General features: G+C 45.5%; 1 protein-coding gene across 1 annotated transcript in view; it reads left to right on the top strand.

The window, feature by feature from the left end:
* The window catches only part of LOC133359440 (chitin synthase chs-2-like), a 34,371-nt gene that overhangs the window by 12,813 nt on the left and 4,345 nt on the right, over positions 1-17,213 (top strand). The window contains exons 10-15 of the mRNA XM_061577850.1: positions 1,254-1,389; positions 3,592-3,792; positions 5,855-6,139; positions 7,027-7,142; positions 13,206-13,514; positions 14,895-15,028. Of these exons, the coding sequence (XP_061433834.1) occupies positions 1,254-1,389; positions 3,592-3,792; positions 5,855-6,139; positions 7,027-7,142; positions 13,206-13,514; positions 14,895-15,028 (1,181 nt within the window). The remainder of the gene's footprint in view (positions 1-1,253; positions 1,390-3,591; positions 3,793-5,854; positions 6,140-7,026; positions 7,143-13,205; positions 13,515-14,894; positions 15,029-17,213) is intronic.

Genomic DNA, 17,213 nt, shown 5'->3' with positions numbered 1-17,213 from the left:
CGGGAAGAACAACAAACCAAACACAAAACGCAGTTCTAGAGAAATTAGTGTCCAATCTAATTGATGATTTAAAAGTGCATAGCTCCAGTTGCTTCCTAATATCGGAAGGAAGAGCGTTCCAGACCACCGTAGAAGCGCATCTGAAAGTGCGAGATGCAGTGCCCATCTTTGTTCAACGGCTCACCAAAAGCCGCTGCTGTGAGGATGGCTGGAGTTAGTTGTTGTACGCAAGCAAAAAGAGCCGCATTGTTTCCATTAAGTTGTCACTGTTAATGAAGTTATGATGGAGTCGAGTGTGCACACCGCTTCGGGGAGATTGTTTCCAGAGGTTGTAGCGCTGCAGATAGCAACGATCTCTCGACCCTTGTGGTTGTTTTTAGGAATCTACTGTAGCTATGCACTTTTAAATAATCTATTTTGAATACTATTGAATTTTGAAATGCGGTTTGTGTTTAGTTTGTTGTCCTTCCCCGACTAACACGGTTGGCTACGTACGGTACTAAAAAAGTTCAACATACATACAACATACATATGTCGGGGTAATCGTCACTCACCACTCTGTGGGCTGGTAGCTTCCCTTTATCGTCAATAGGGGGCGGAAGCGCTATCACGCCAGGGCTAATGTCCATGGCCAAAAAAGGGGCCTACAACAAACCCTAGCTAATGGATCCTGGGACACATTCCCCGGGGCCCCGGGAGGGGGGAACCGGCGGATGATGTCACCTTCCAGAAAGTTCTAGAAGGGAGGCGTGGCTAGGGTGGAGCAAGCCACGAATCAGTCCATAAGCCGGACCTCTCAGAGGTCTGGCTCAGTCATCTGCAAGCTGAAGAATGAAGACCTGGACCGGGTACGGTCGGGTCAGATAGCCTCCTCTAGGCCCCAGCCGGAGGACGAAGGGGAACGGGGTACCCAGTGATAGGGCCCGTATAGTTCGGAGGCCATAGCTCCCAAGGTATCGGGTAAAGGGACCGAAAACCCTTTGTGTTAGGGACTTGAAAGAAAGACATAAAATATCGTGTTGCCTCATCAGAAGTTTATTCGTCAATTTATACCCACTACACATACAACATACATACAGCATACATACATACATTGTGTGTTTGGTTGTTGGAGGTTGGAGAAGGAGCGTTGGGGTTGACGAGCTAAGTGATCGGTTGCTTTGCTTGCTCTGTACGAGGTCGCGGCTGTAATGCCACCGCTGGTGCTGATCTGTCTCCGTGCCACTACTCCCCGTTCACCGCCACAGAGGAAGAAGCGCAACACCTATGTGCTGGCCTTGGACGGAGACACGGACTTCTACCCCTCGGCGCTCTCCATGCTGATCGACCGACTCAGGAGGGACCCCACCGTTGGCGCCGCCTGCGGGAGAATTCACCCGACGGGTGTGGGTGCGTAGACAGCTGTGGTGTGTGTGGTGCAGGATGTGTGTGTGGTGCAGGATGTGTGTGTGTGAGGTGCAGGATGTGTGTGGTGCATGATGTGTGTGTGGTGTAGGATGCGTGCGTGTGTGGTGCGGAGCAGTAGTGCAGTGTTTAGCGCACTGTGGTGTGGATTTACTTTCCAACAAACGGGTGGGCTGAAATAGTAACTCATTTGCACATTTTGCTTACGTGACAAACCTTACTGGCTGTGTCGGGTGGGGAGGGCTAGCGGCCGTCCATAAATGTCGTCACGTGATTTTGGACGATTTTTGACCCCCCCCCACCTCGTCACATAGCGTCACAAAAAGTCAGACCCCCCTCAAATATGACATCACAAAGCTCTGCCCCCCCCCCCAAAACCATATTTCCATTTTGAAAATAAAACATGCTTCAAATCGCTTTAAACTATTATCTTTGTAGTGCGTATTTAATGTGGCGCTGCACTCTGATGTTATTAGAGTGTTGTTATAACAATTAGTGTTGTTATAACAATTCTATATTTATTTAAAGTTGCGTATTTCGCTGTGACGTCACATTTCTCAAACTCCCCCCTCACGCCCTCGTCACACATCGTCACAAATGTCTGACCCCCTCCCTCCCTAGGTGCGTTACGTCATTTATGGACGGCCTCTTACGACGCATTTATACTTACGCGACCTAACCCGAAAACCTTTATGAATAACAGAATGCCCTTGCTACCACAACTATTCAGGATGTTTAAAGAAAGTTAAATAATCACACACACGTAAGCACAGTGGTAGGATTGGAATTAAATCAATACGCGTCCACCACAGCAGTACCGAGTGCACATGGAGCCGAATTGTTATATCATGAAGTGGTCTGAGAAAAACCACCACTACCACTAGTAATGGAAGTTTGACTCCACATAGCTCAAATTAAATACCAAAATACTGCAAAGACTTCGGAGTAAATTGCGCAAATCCCAGATAATTATTGATTGTAAATCAAAATCAATATCATTATTATCAGCGTGGTCAATCCACTGCGGGATGAAGGCCTCCCCAAGTCGTCGCCATCTCTCACGACTCTGCGATGTAATAATCCAACACATCTCCACCCTTTGTAATCGTCCAACCTTCCTGGCCAGCTGGCTCGCAAACATAATACATAAATAAATAAATAGATTCCCATAACCTGTACTATTCCCTTAGAGGTTAGGTGCCCAACAAACAAAATCTGTCACTGAAATCTGCCAGGAGAATGTAGCAGTGGGCATAAGCTGGCACGTGCCATGCTGAGCCGAGGCAGACCGCAGACTGACTAACACCAAACATAGTTACGACGAAATCAAACTACGTGGCACGCACTAATATCCAATCTCGATGCTTTAACGGCACAATTCAGATGTCTTTCGTTTATTCAGTGGTCGAGCAAGGCTGGACCAGCGTTGGGCAAGGACACAAACCCAACTTTTCAACCAGGAAACCGGAGAGCACAGATTTAGCCACCTCTTGACTCATTATTATAAGAAAAATCCCATCTATTTATGAACACACAATTTAAAATAAACAAATAACAAATACACAATTAAAACAGGGGAATAATTCAAAGAGCTTGTGTCGTTTTTACTTGACCCCACCGATCCCTTTGCTCCCTGCCCTCCCGCTCTCCCACTGTGGCCTCCCGGATCGCTCTTCCGGCTTGCTTCTCTCCTTCACCTCCTTCCCTCTCTCATCACCCCCTCCTCTCGTCTCCCCAGCATGCCCTTCCCTACCCTCTAGCCATCCACTCTTCCTCCAAACCTTCCCTCCCTCTACACCCCCCAAATGTCTCCGATCCTCCCCTTCATTGCCCCCCTGCCTATTCCCTCTCCCTCCTCTTGTACTTCCCTACCCCTCCTCTTGACCCACCCTTGATCCCCCTTAGTCAACAATTATATTTCCTCCCAATCTCGGAATTCAAAGCTCTAACCTCGCTCTCCACGCTTACAAACAAACTTTCTCTCGTGGTGGTTCCAATGCAAAAACCACAGTAGTTTTTTTCAAAAGATATACATACAACATGCATACAACATACAATACAACATACAACCCACATACAACATATATTTATCCAGGAAAATCACACCTGAATTGTAGGACGGCTGCATTGGGTTTTCACTATGAGTTGCGTTAAGCCAATTAACCACGATTGTTTATACACCGACAGGGCCGCTCATCTGGTACCAGAAGTTCGAGTACGCGGTAGGCCACTGGCTGCAGAAGACGGCCGAGCACGTGCTGGGCTGCGTTCTCTGCAGCCCTGGCTGCTTCAGCCTCTTCCGGGCCAAGGCCATCATGGACGACAACGTCCTCAAGACCTACACCACCGTGGCCACCGAGGCCCTGCAGTACATCCAGTACGACCAAGGTAAGCGTCGACGTGTGTTTGGATCTCGCACCTCCGATTAGCACGGTTGGCTACGTGTGGTGCGAAAGAAGTTCAACATGTAAACATGTCACGGTGGCGGGATGTTAACTCCCCTGCCTGGTATACAGGAGGTCGTAGGTTCCATCCCGACCCTGACACGTGTTTATTGGATTTTGCGTGTCTCTCTCTCTCTCTCCCTGTGGTTGCGTGAATTTTTCTCCGGGTCTTCCGGTTTTTCCCTACACATTTAGAATCAACATCACGCGCTTAGAACATTTGGCTGCTAATAATTTCCATATGGTGAGTCACTTCAATGCACTGGGGGAGCCAGTGGGGGGGGGGGGGGGTGGCACGTGCCCCCCCAATGATCTGATCAAAATTCCTAATTCGATTGGATTATTGGGGTTTATTAGTAATAAATCGGCATTTTGCGATCCCCACTGCCACTGTGTAGCATATAATTACGTGCCAGGGACTCTATGAGATGATAGGACAATAGTCTGAGTCCACAATTGGCAATAAGTAACGGCAAAGCAGTTATAAGTGACTCACAGAATTGTGCGAAGCTGCGTATACAGTACACGACTTCCCTGAAGGCATACCTTCAGCGAGCGTGATGCCGAACCCACACGGTTCGAATTAGACCCTCAATCGATGGCTGCACCATCGTCGCACACGTGTCAAATAAAAAGCAAGGGACAAGTTCTTACTTACTAACAACTCCTATCATTTTTCATTGCTGGAGGGGTTGCCCCCCCCCCTACCTGAAAATCCTGGCTCTGCCATTGCTTCGATGACCTTTCATTTGTGGCCAGGTCGCTTCTGAAAAAGGGCTACATGGCACACTGGGCCTTACCTGGTAAAATAATATAAAAAAAAATAGTTTAGTTTTACTTTAGACAAATCGTGGAAGTAATTGCAACTCTTTCTTCAGCCACAATACGATCTGATTGTTAATTTCCCACCCAACCCTTCTGGCTTGTGTAGGCAATGCAAATATGTCGCATTGGTATAAACAACTACAATTCTACGAACATCCCGTCGACAAACTTGGACGTTGTATGTATTTAGAATGTCTTTCGCACCATTCATCGCGGTAATACGTGGGTCGAGACCCCGCAACATCAATATCATACGTCGGATTTCACAACCAATATTCATGATTGACAATTCGTTCATGCTGGGTTAGATTATCGTGTAGGTATAGTGTTAATTTGTTTTAACAATAAGCGTCCACCACCCGATAGAGCCAATCGAGTAAAGTTGTTAGGTCATGGGGCAACTACGTCAATTGTTTTGGTTTAATTATCAAAACCCGAATATTGAAAGGACAGCAAAATATTGAGAATGTTTACATAAATATGAATATATATTATTTATTTACATTTAACTTTTTCAGAAAAAAACAATCTATTGACATTCGCCCAATTGACAACTTGCATGACTCCGATATTATACCTGCACGATGATCGGACCCACAATGAACGAATCATGAATCATTAGAATGTTGGTCTCTGCCTTCTGAGTCTGATTTATATGCACCGCTCCCCTCCCCAACATGCCCTCTGTATGAATGGGTTCATCACGCAGTTGATCGGGAGGTCGTGTGTGGAGACTCTAAGGTGTGGGTATCCAGATCTCTTTCCAAGACGTCTGGCGAACTGGATGTTGCCGAGCTCCTCTGCCAGCAGTGGAGTGAGCAAGCTGCATTCACGATTAATACAACATGCACACTACGCGAATTTAATTAAATGTGCCATCAAGAATTTAGAGGTGAAAGGTCAAAGTCCCTCATTTACCACTCTGAACCAGGTGAGAGCCTGGACAGGTGAGAGCATTTACAGGTGAGAGTCGGCTTCTTGAAGGCGGATGATGGTGCTTGTTGCTTCTGCTCCTGCGTGTGCAGCAGTGGGAGATAGAAAAAAAGATACAAAGAGAGAGATAATTTCAGACGGCTACTGCTGGTGCAGCTACAGAGAAACGCCACTCGGCCAGGTTGTGGGTACAATGAGCTGGTTACCCTCTAACTCGCGGACGTCCCCTCTCCCATTTGTGGGTGCAGGCGAGGACCGCTGGCTGTGCACGCTGATGCTGCAGCAGGGCTGGCGCGTCGAGTACTGCGCCGGATCGGACGCCTACACCAACGCCCCGCAGGAATTCAAGGAGTTCTTCAACCAGCGGAGGCGGTGGGGCCCCTCCACGATGGCGAACACCTTCAGCATCCTGGAGAACGGCGTCCGCACGGCCAAGAAGAACCCGTCCATCTCTCGGCTCTACATTCTCTATCAGATCATCTACATGGCCACCTCCATCATGGGTCCGGCTACTGTCTGTCTCATGATTGCAGGTGACTTCGGGTTGTCACATGTCCTGGGTTTTTATTTTATTTATCCGGGTTCATCCTTTTGATGCAAGTACTGTATCAAAAGAGAGGGCACCATGGTGGAGAGGCGTTAACTCCCTCGCCTGGTATACAGGAGGTCGTGGGTTCTATTCCGACACCTGTATATTTGGAATTGGCATGTCTCTCCTCGTGGTCGTGTTGATTTTTCTCCGGGTCCTGCGGTTTTTGTCTCCACGTTTAGAATCAACATCATGCGTTTAGACTATTTGGCTGCTATCAATTTACACGTGATAAGCCACTTTGTTGAGTTATCATTTGTGGCCAAGTTGCTTCTGAAAAATAAGCTCCAATGCTCAGTGGGTTTATCTGGTATAATAACAATAGTTTACTTTATAAAAAAAAGTTTACTTGGAACACTTCTCCTCACAGTCGTGCATGGCTTCATGTCATCACTCACAGTTGTTTCTGCAACGATATTTTTGATTGCTATATTTCTGATAACATCACAGCCTCAAAGTGATTGATCGTGTTAATCTTCTCATCATAACATATGCGCACTGTTAATAATATTGTGAGTATTATTGCTTGTGTGCTGGGGTATTCAAACTGCTGTAAGTTTCTTTCAGCAAAATATTCTTTACACACAGGCTGCACGACTCTGTTAATCTGAGTGCACTCTTTACTTTACTGCTGGTTGAACGGTTGTCGTTGTCAATCGTGGTGGTGATGATGATGGTGGTGGTATTAAGGATGGTAATGATGGTAATTATGACGGTGATGATGATGCCTATGATGGTGGTTGTAGCGATGATGATGGTAATGATGGTGATGGTGGTGGGGATGATGATGGTATTCAGCTCATGTGGTATTTGTCTCTTGCCGGTGCTCAGGATGTTTCACTTTTCTTTTCAAAATGGACCAAAACTGGGCACTCCTCATTGCCATCATTCCGCCTGCTCTGTACATCGCCGTCTGCTTCAAGACGAAGCCCGACACGCAGATCAAGGTGGGCGCCCACGCTTCTCCTGCAGCAGCACGCGGCACTCATTACACACAACGTGCTTTCCACAAATGAACCACAATGTATGTTGAACTTGCAATACCCATCAGAACACGTGCCAACGTCCCATAGAGCAGTATGTTGCTATAATTGTGCCTTATCATTACTATGCTACACGTCACCGTGGTGGTTATGTCACGCCTCAATAGTGGTCGAATGTGTCGTAGAGGCCTGATATGAAAATTACAGGACTTGATTACATTTTGCACGTGGTGATCACACGACATATTCTGAGTACGATGTTGAGGCTATTTAGATTAATCGAAAACTGAATCCTGGAGTCTGCGACTGCCACATCTGATTTTCCCACAATTTCATTTCTTGCACACGTGCACTGCTCACATGCAATCTTCGAGGTTGCTGAGGCTCTCTTCATTGCAGTGTACAATTGTGAGTCATCGGAATATTTATAGAACTTCATGTTACGCGATGAGATAATATCAGCGATCGGAGAGACATATATTGAAAATTGGGAGGGCCCGAGGATGGACCCCTGTGGTACGCTGACTAGGCATGGCATAGGAGATGACTTTTTGTCACCCAGCTTGACGAACTGTAATCCACCATACAGGTATGACTCAATCTACTCTAGTTCCATACCCGATGCAGCGAACCTTGACCTTATCTGCTCAATGAGTATCTCATGGTCAATGGTGTCGAAGGTGGCTGAGAGATCGAGGCCAACCAATGCTGCGACGCACCAGTCATCCATGATCTTTTAGAGATCAACACTGACCTCTAGTAGTCTTTTCAGGGCTGTGGAATTGTTCGTATGCCGACTACAACGGGTTGAATTTGCTCATCGCAGTGACGTCGGAAGTAACCGCTTCAGACACAGGCACTCTATGACCTTGGAAATTATATTCAGGTTTCAGATCGGGTGATAGTCTGGGTGGTCACTATGGCTCAAGCCAACTTTTTTCAGGAGCGGTGCCATTTTGCAATGGTCTCGGAAACAGTCCTCACTTATTTAAATATTTGCCAGGTGGACAATTGTCAGCACAAGTACGACCAAGCATAAATTGAGAATCAATATCGGAATGTAGTCGAGTGGCAATGTCTTATTTGGCAGCTGTGCAAGGAACATTGACACCTCTGCTACCGACGAGTTTTCCATTGGTTTCAGGTTGATCAAACTCAGATGACAGAGAGGGAGAATGCGTTGAGAGCAAGTTTGAAACTGCCATATTAATAATCACTTTATTGGCGAAGAATGTCACAAGTACTGTGCACAGACCGGGTTGACTGGTTGATGGGGTTGGAGTGCAACAGACCCTTCACAACGCGCCACAGAACACGGGGTCGCGAACCGACTCATTGATGCGCAGACCATAGAATGATCTGCGAGACTCAATAATGAGCTGGTTTGCAGATCTGCAGGCGGCTCTGTAAGCGAGTGTGACAGTCTGGAAAACAGTTTTATTCCAAAGATACCCCAGCCACCTCCGTATCTGTTTTGCAGCGATTGCCTCCAGTGACAGTAAGTCACTTTGCGCTTTCCCCGTTCTCTTAGTGCTTTAATGGATGGACACGAGTTCATCAACAACAGTGGTAATGTCATTTTTTAATTGAGCTGCAAATTAATCGACCGTTGATGCAGTATTCAGATGCGCCGATGATGACCGGATCTTCTGAGGGAAAGCATCGTGGTCCAGTCCTTTCCAGTCTCTCTATGATATCTTTGTGATGGGTGGGCGAATAATCGGTAATGCCACTTTGCACGTCACAAGACTGCGATCCGAATAGCCATGTTATCGGTAAGAACGTCGGTCAAAGTTACGACATCTCTAAATGTGAAGATGTAATCTAGTATATTTTCCGAGTGACGTATTGTGCCGCTGACGTGCTGGGTTAAACTGACTGTTGAACATCTCGGCGAAATCACTGTTGATTTTCCTACAAGAACCAGTCGGTCCGGCACAGTTCATTTCACCACAGATGATGTAGCGATAGCCAAGTGACCCACAATCTACCAGACCAGAAAGCTAGGAAAATTATTCTGACAGCGGTGAAGACGATGGTCGTAGACGACAGCGATTGTAAGCCCCCGCTTGATGTTCGTTATTGTCATAAGCAGCAGCTTGAATGACACGATTGTTAAAGAGTCACTCAGGGCTTTCACACAGATTTCTTTATGGCGAAACAGTGCGATCCCATCACCAAGTGGGCTGCTGGTGCCAGGCTTCCCGTGACACTGTCGATGTACAATAGCATATCCATTAGGTGCAGCCTCATGCTTAATTACATCATCATATATCCAGGTTTTTGGTAATGACCAATATGTCGAGTCTACAATCCTTATCATATCCTGGATCAGCACCATTTGTTAACTATGAAGCGTGCGTTGATCAATCTAGTGGCGGTTTTCAGACCACACCTGGACGCGTGTTCATTCTCTTGCTTTCACTTCTTTCAATGAGCTCCCAAACCTCTTGGGTCTTCCTTTCCTTGACCAATGAGCTATCATTATTGTGTTGTTGTTTGTAAAGTGCAGGGCCTTCAGAACCTCGTGGAAAAGTGCAGAATAAATACAAAGCATCTTCTTGGTTCTTTCGGTAAAGTCACGTAGAAGGGAAGTAATAAAATAATAAAAATAAAACATAAAATAATTCTCACGACGTTTTGGCCACAACGCAAGCAGCCGTCCTCAGGTGAAGAATGAAACACCACCAAGCTTGGAGCGCATATTTAAGCTGGGTTAGAGGGGGGGAGGTGGGAGAAAGAGCGCCTAGACAAAATAATTTGCATATCAAGAGGAATTTAGCATATGGAAAATGCGTAGGAGTTGGGCGGGTGGGTTTCAAATTAATATTATGACCGTGCATTATGCAGGATTAGCAGCATCAAAGGGAGGGGGAAGGGGGGTAGCATTAACAAATAAAAGGAATGTTAATAGTATGTAGCTGCAATTGATAAACAACCACGTAAAAAAACTAAAGTATAAACTACATAAACAACTAAAGTATAAACTACATAGCATCATCAGTATACTTTCTATACTCTACAATAAGCTGAGTTACTAACAGTAAGTAATACATTACAATTCTACGTCGTAAAAATTATATAATATGCTTCTATCTAAACTTTATTCTCTTACATCACACGAGCATACACCGTACTATATACTGCCATAGATAAACCCAACGTTAAATGATATACTGTATTGCTATAAACCACCCTATACCTTATACATTTTAATATAACACTATGTATTATTCTACCCACCCTAATGTGTATCACACTGCTATATGTTTACTATACAATTAAGATACTATATATTACTTTGTACGTTGTATTAAGCATATAAATGTTATTCTATTTGTTATTATACACTGTACCATTGACCGTCGTGTCAATGGGTGAGTCGTGGGGGGAAACTTGCAGGGGAGCAAAGAATCCATTCCCTGCAGAGAATACAATGTCAGTGAGTGGAACAGGGTCTGAAAGTCACCGTGAACGTGAACACAATCAGTTAAGATCCGAAATGGTTTATTACGTCCTTCCAATGATTGCTAAGCCAGAATCCATCTTCTCTGTTGAAATTGTCTCTGTGTTTGTATATGTGGATCGCCTCATGAACGAATCTCTCATGATAGCCAGATGGCTTGCAGAGAACCTCTGTCTTGGAGAAGTCAATGTCATGTGAGCCCACTGAGTTGTAACAGTAGTCTGCCACGGCTGAGGTGTTTGTCCTACCGTGTTTCAGGTCTGCTTTATGTTCACGGATGCGGTCCGAGACATGTCGTTTGGTTTCTCCAATGTAACTGCTACCACAGAGGCAACTTAGTTTGTAGACGCCAGGGTACTGTATGTCTGGAACCACATCTTTTATGACCAGATCATGGATTTTATGTACTGTGTTGAATCGGACCTGGATCTTGTGTTTAATCAGGATTTTGGAGATATTTTTTGTGACCCCAGCAATGTAGGGTAAGGTGATGGTCTTGAAAAGCTCCTCAACAGGATCCTTCTTGATGGTTGGAGTGATGGCTTTGCAGGTTGTGTAGTCGGAGTAACCATTAGCCTTAAGAGCTTGGCGTACGTGTATGAGTTCACAGGCAATGTGTTCCTGGTCGGAGATGCATTGGGCTCTATGGTATGGAGTCTTGATGAGGGAATTCTTCTGGGATGGATGGTGGTGGGAATCCGGTTTTAGGTAAGCATCCGTATGGGTGGCTTTCCTGTAGAGAGAGTGGCTCATTGAACCATCAGGTCTTCTTTTAATTAGGACATCCAAAAAGGGTAGCTTGCCATCTTTTTCGACTTCCATGGTGAATCTGATGGCTGGGTGTATGGAATTGATGTGGTCGAGAAATTGGTCTAGAGCAGGCCGGCCATGTGGCCAGATGACAAAAGTGTCGTCTACGTACCTCTTCCATAAGGTCGGGCGTAGAGTGGCAGTCTGGATGGCGTCAGTATCAAATTTATTCTTGAAGATGTTGGCTACAACCGGAGATAGGGGGAGCCCATTGGGGTGCCCTCAGTTTGCTTGTAGAAAGTTCCATTCCAGGTGAAGTATGTTTCGGTTAAGCAGTGTCTCACCAGGGGGGGTACCCCAGCATTCAGTCCTTGATGAACCAAGTCTTCAATGATTGCGATGGTGTCAGGTACAGGAACTTTGGTGATTAAGGAAACCACATCAAAACTGACAAGCAGGTCGTCTGGGGACAGGGCAATCCCCTTGATTGTCGATACCAGGTCAGTAGAGTTTAGTACCGCAGAGGTGGTTTTTCCAGTGAAAGGCCGTAGGATTTCAGACAAAAAACGAGCCAATTTTTAGGTGGGGGAGTTGATAGTAGAGACAATGGGACGAAGAGGTGTATCTTCTTTATGTATCTTTGGCAAGCCGTATAATCTTGGTGGCCTGGCTGCAGAAGGTTTCAACGAGAACTGTTTGGTCTGATCAATTAATGCAGTTGAATCAGAAATGATTTGCTTGGTTTTAGAGACGAAATGTATAAGGTATAGGGTGGTTTATATCAATACAGTATCTAATTTAATGTTGGGTTTGTCTATGGCAGTATATAGTACGGTGTAAACTCGTGTGATGTAAGAGAACAAAGTTTAGATGGAAGCATATTATATAATTTTTACGACGTAGAATTGTAATGTATTACTTACTGTTAGTAACTCAGCTTATTGTAGAGTATAGTAAGTATACTGATGATGCTATGTAGTTTATACTTTAGTTGTTTATGTAGTTTATACTTTAGTTTTTTTACGTGGTTGTTTAGCAATTGCAGCTACATACTATTAACATTCCTTTCCTTTGTTAATGCTACCCCCCTTCCCCCTCCCTTTGATGCTGCTAATCCTGCATAATGCACGGGCATAATATTAAATTGAAACCCCCCCGCCCACCTCCTACGCATTTTCATATGCTAAATTCCTCTTGATATGCAAATTATTTTGTCTAGGCGCTCTTCTTCCCACCTCCCCCCTCCATCCCAGCTTAAATATACGCTCAAGCTTGGTGGTGTTTCATTCTTCACCTGAGGACGGCTGCTTGCGTTGTGGCCGAAACGTTGTGAGAATTATTTTACTATGTTTTATTTTTATTATTTTATTACTTCCCTTCTACGTGACTTTATCGAAAGAACCAAGAAGATGAATCCCTGCAGTCACGAAAGCTTTAAATCGAAATACAAAGCAACTTCCAATAAGTGGTGGTGATTGTACACAGAGGACGATGGTGATGCCGATGGCTAATGTCTCCTCCATCGTCCTGCAGCGCTGCTGCGATGGCGAGATGTTAACTCCCTCGTCTGGTATACAGGAGGTCGTGGGTTTATTCCCGACCCTAACGCCTGTTGTATATTTGGAGTCTGTGTGTTCTTCTGTCTTCCCTGCACGTTTAATCTGCGTTTCGAGTTTTTGGCTGCTGCTATACATTTCCACGTGATAAGCCACTTCATTGAGCTATCATTTGGGCCAGGTGGCTTTTGAAAAGAGCTGTATACCTCAGTGGACCTTACACTGGTAAAGTAAATACATTTTTTTTTGTTTAAGGTGGCCATGGTACTCACCGTGGTCTACATGTTTCTCATGACGGGCACGCTGCTCGCTTTGATCGGCGACCTCATCAAGAACGGCATCCTCACGCCCAGCGGCATCTTCTTCATCACACTTGCGGGCATCTACCTCATCACCGCGGTGCTGCACCCACGCGAGTTCTTCTGCATCGTGCATGGCTTCATGTATTTTATCTGCATCCCCACGGGATACCTACTGCTGCTCATCTACTCGCTGGTCAACATGTATAACGTATCGTGGGGCACGCGCGAGACCAAGGCACCTTCTGAGCCCACCCCAAAAGAGGTGAGTTACTTTGCTTGTTATCGTTATTCCCGTCGTTGTTTTTGTTTCCAACGCTATTTGGAGTGAAGCTTTCGTGACTGGAGGAATCCATACTCTTGGTTCTTTCGGTAAAGTCACGTAGGTATAAATGTATAAATCACGACGTTTCGATCGCAACACAAGCTGGTCGTCCTCAGGCAGAAAAATATAATCCAGCAGTGGAACTGCTGAATCAGCGAGAGAGCAGTTACAACAAGGTTATATATGCGGTATTACCTTATTATAGCGGTATCTCTTGAGAAAGGTGAGCGACTCGATCAGGTGAGCCTTCTTGTCTTGCAGTCTGTTCACAGCTCTAACAGATGTGTGGAAAACCCTCCCCGTAGAGACGGTTCAATCTTGATTTTAAGCTTTCGTGACTGGAGGAATCCATACTCTTTGATTCTTTCGGTAAAGTCACGTAGGTATAAAATAAAATAAATCACGACATTTCGATCAAAAACACAAGCGTCCGTCCTCAGGCAGAAAAATTGCTAACCTTGCTCAAGAGATGCCGGGACAACAAGGTAATACCGCATATATAACCTTGTTGTAACTGCTCTCTCGCTGGTTCAGCAGTTCCATTGCTGGATTATATTTTTTCCGCCTGAGGACGACCGCTTGTGTTGTGATCGAAACGTCGTGATTTATTTCATTTTATACCTACGTGACTTTACCGAAAGAACGAAAGAGTATAGCTATTTGGAGAGTTGCTCCATTCTCCTCTGTTGCTCTGTCCCGCACCTCCTATTAGCACGATTAGCTACGTACACTGCGAAAGAAGTGTAACATATGTCCCCCACCCTTCCCAAGAGAAAAATCCCCCGTGTAGCCTTGAACCGACTGTTCGGGCAAGTGCTGTTAGGGAGAAGCACCAGTGAAGGCTGGAATGGCACACACGGAGGTGGGTGGCCAGCACCACGCGGGCCGCCTTTGTCTCCCTTGTGGAAATGTTAACTAACCACCGCATTAGGTACTCATTTTTGAGGCTAAGTCAATCTAGGGGAGGCCAAGGACTGGTTCAGATGTATGTTGTGGATGTCGAGGAGGAAGTCGTACCCTGGCTTGCCAGGAGAATGCAGTAATACAATTGTGGACGCTCTCTGTTCTATCTGTATTGGACGGAATGTTTCTCCCTCGCAATTTTTTGTTTTCACCATGGTGCTCTGATTTCTTCTTATTAGTAGACACAATGAGTGCCCAATAAAACCTTCATACATAGAGGACCTCAGAGGTCTGACAGTTATTGCCGCTGGTTCACCGATCAGCTGCAGCTACCTTCCAGTTTGTTTGCAATTCCTGCTGGATTGATATCGTTGAAGGACCCTACCACACAATGCCCATCCCCCCCCCACCTAGCAGAAGAAGAAAAGCAAGCATCGTTGCAATGATGCGAAATGCTGTGTGCTGCCACTCGATTGGGACTGCTTCCAGTGGAGGATCAGCGTCTATCCGAAGGAATATGCGGCGATGAGTCAGGAGGATGACATTTCAAGGTACCACCACCTCAATCAGCTCCTGTAGCCATGCTTTTTACTTTGATCCTTACCTCTCGTGTATTGATAGTTCAATGTTTGTGTAATGTTATTGAGGGACTGTGTGTTATCTTGGTGTGGTTTGGGACTGTTGTTGTTTTGTTGCCTTGCCCCAAGCTTGCATTTAGTATTGAACAATCGGCAGTAACTCATGTACTTATACAATTTGCACTCATATGCTTTATTTAAATTTCTTGATTTTTTAGTAATTTGCTTACTTTCCTATACCTGGCACTCATATCGTTTTTTATATATTTTTTGCTGTAACTTTCTGACCCCATGCCCCTACTGAACATCTGTGAAAAAGATTAATTGCTCATCGGATTCCTCCTGCAGTATAAATACAGATTCTTGTTATTGATTGGCTATGTCGGGTGGAGGAGGGTTCACGACACAACATTTTTCTCAATGATGAGTCTTGCCTCAACGTATAGAATGTGATTCTGGTTGTGCTCATAACTGAGGCGCCGTGGTGGTGAGATGTTAATTACCACTCGCCTGGTATGCAGGAGGTCGTGGCTTCGATCCCAACCCTGATGATGCCTGTTGCTTATGTGGAGGTCTGCGTCTATTCCTTTCTCTCCTTATTTAGAACCATCATGCGATTAGAGTATTTGGCTGCTGGATTTTCTACGTCATAGCCACTTCATGAGTTATAATTTGTGATAGCCAGGTCAATTCTGGCCCTTATCTGGTAAAATAAAATAAAAAAAAATTGTTTAGTTTAACAGTTTGTCATCATCCCTCCAGCCGAGTGGAATCGTGCGCGGTGGAACTCGAAGAAGAGACGACGCTACGTCCACTCGAGGCGAGACAACAGGACACCACGAGCACTCAGATGGAGCACTCTAGAAGGAGCAGAGAGCGAAAGACGACATCCAGAGGAATCAGACACGGACCTCGCCCTCCATGCCAAAGGTAATATTTTCATGAAACAAAGGCAAAGTCTTTGCTTGTCAGTTAAACAAGACCATGCATCTAAATCGCGCGATGCGGTGACCGTCTTTGTTCAATAAGCGGATGAACGAAGTTTGTGTGGTGATTTATGCTCCTTGACGAGATCAGCAATGTATTGTGGTTCATTTGTGGCAAGCACTCTGTGTGTAATGAGTGCATGTCGCTGCTGCTGCTGCAGTAGAAGCGTGGGTGACTGTATTCTCTTCCCCTGTTCTGCATGGACATCTTCCGGGTTCTCAAGTTTCCTCCCATGTGTAATTGGTATTGACCAAAATATAACAATCCTGAAAAAAAATACCTGCAAATCACTTAATTGGGACCACACTAAGCAGCAACATTACCCTCTACTACGGTAACTTGTTAAGATCCTCATGAAGACAGTGCCTTGTGACTCAGCCAGGCTTTCTTGCAGGCTACACCAGCCTAACGATAAGAATAATCACCAACGTGTAATCATCGTTTATATCAATGCAGCTCTTTCCACTGGGAGCGCACCACACATCGCTTTCTTCTTTGTTCCTTGCAGGGTGCCATGACCTCGTGTGGCAGTGCCACCACAAGATGCAGGTCATGTTTGAGAACGTCCTGCCTCAGGGTTACACTATGACACAGAGATGCTCCCTCGATCAGGTGGGTCCTTGTGTATGTGTGTTTTTATGGCTGTGTCTTTGTGTTTGTGCCTGTGCGTCCGTGTGTCTGTGTGTGCCACTCTCTGCACGTGTGCTATGTATACATTGTGGGGAGCAGTGGCGCAGTGGTTAACACACTGCACTTAGAATCTGGTGACCCGAGTTCAATTCCCACTCACGTCTACCAATACCAGTGACGATTATCTGAACCAGTCCTAGGCCTCCCCTAGGTCGACTCAGCCTCAAATGAGTACCTGGAGCTGTGTATAAAAATCTCAAATGAGAAGACAAAGGTGGTCGGGCGTGGTGCTCGCCACTCACCTCGTGCGCTGTGTTGGCGTTCGGAGGTGGTCGCTTCAAGCACTTTCTCCATCAGTCTGTTAAGGCTACACGAGGATCTTTGTCCTTGTTGTGTATAAGTGCCCAGAAGATAAGGACAAACATTGATAGAGATCTTAGTGAGGAAACTGCACTGCAGTGGTTGTGGAGGAAAGGTAATCGTCAGAGCTCAGTTTAGAAAGTACAGCAGAGGTTGTTATTGGAATAGATGATAGCAATGC

The sequence above is a fragment of the Lethenteron reissneri genome, chromosome 65 (assembly GCF_015708825.2).
Source record: "Lethenteron reissneri isolate LAM-NWPU_2019-01 chromosome 65, ASM1570882v1, whole genome shotgun sequence".
Taxonomy (NCBI): Eukaryota; Metazoa; Chordata; class Hyperoartia; order Petromyzontiformes; family Petromyzontidae; genus Lethenteron; species Lethenteron reissneri.
This window is presented reverse-complemented; position numbering and strand designations above follow the sequence as displayed.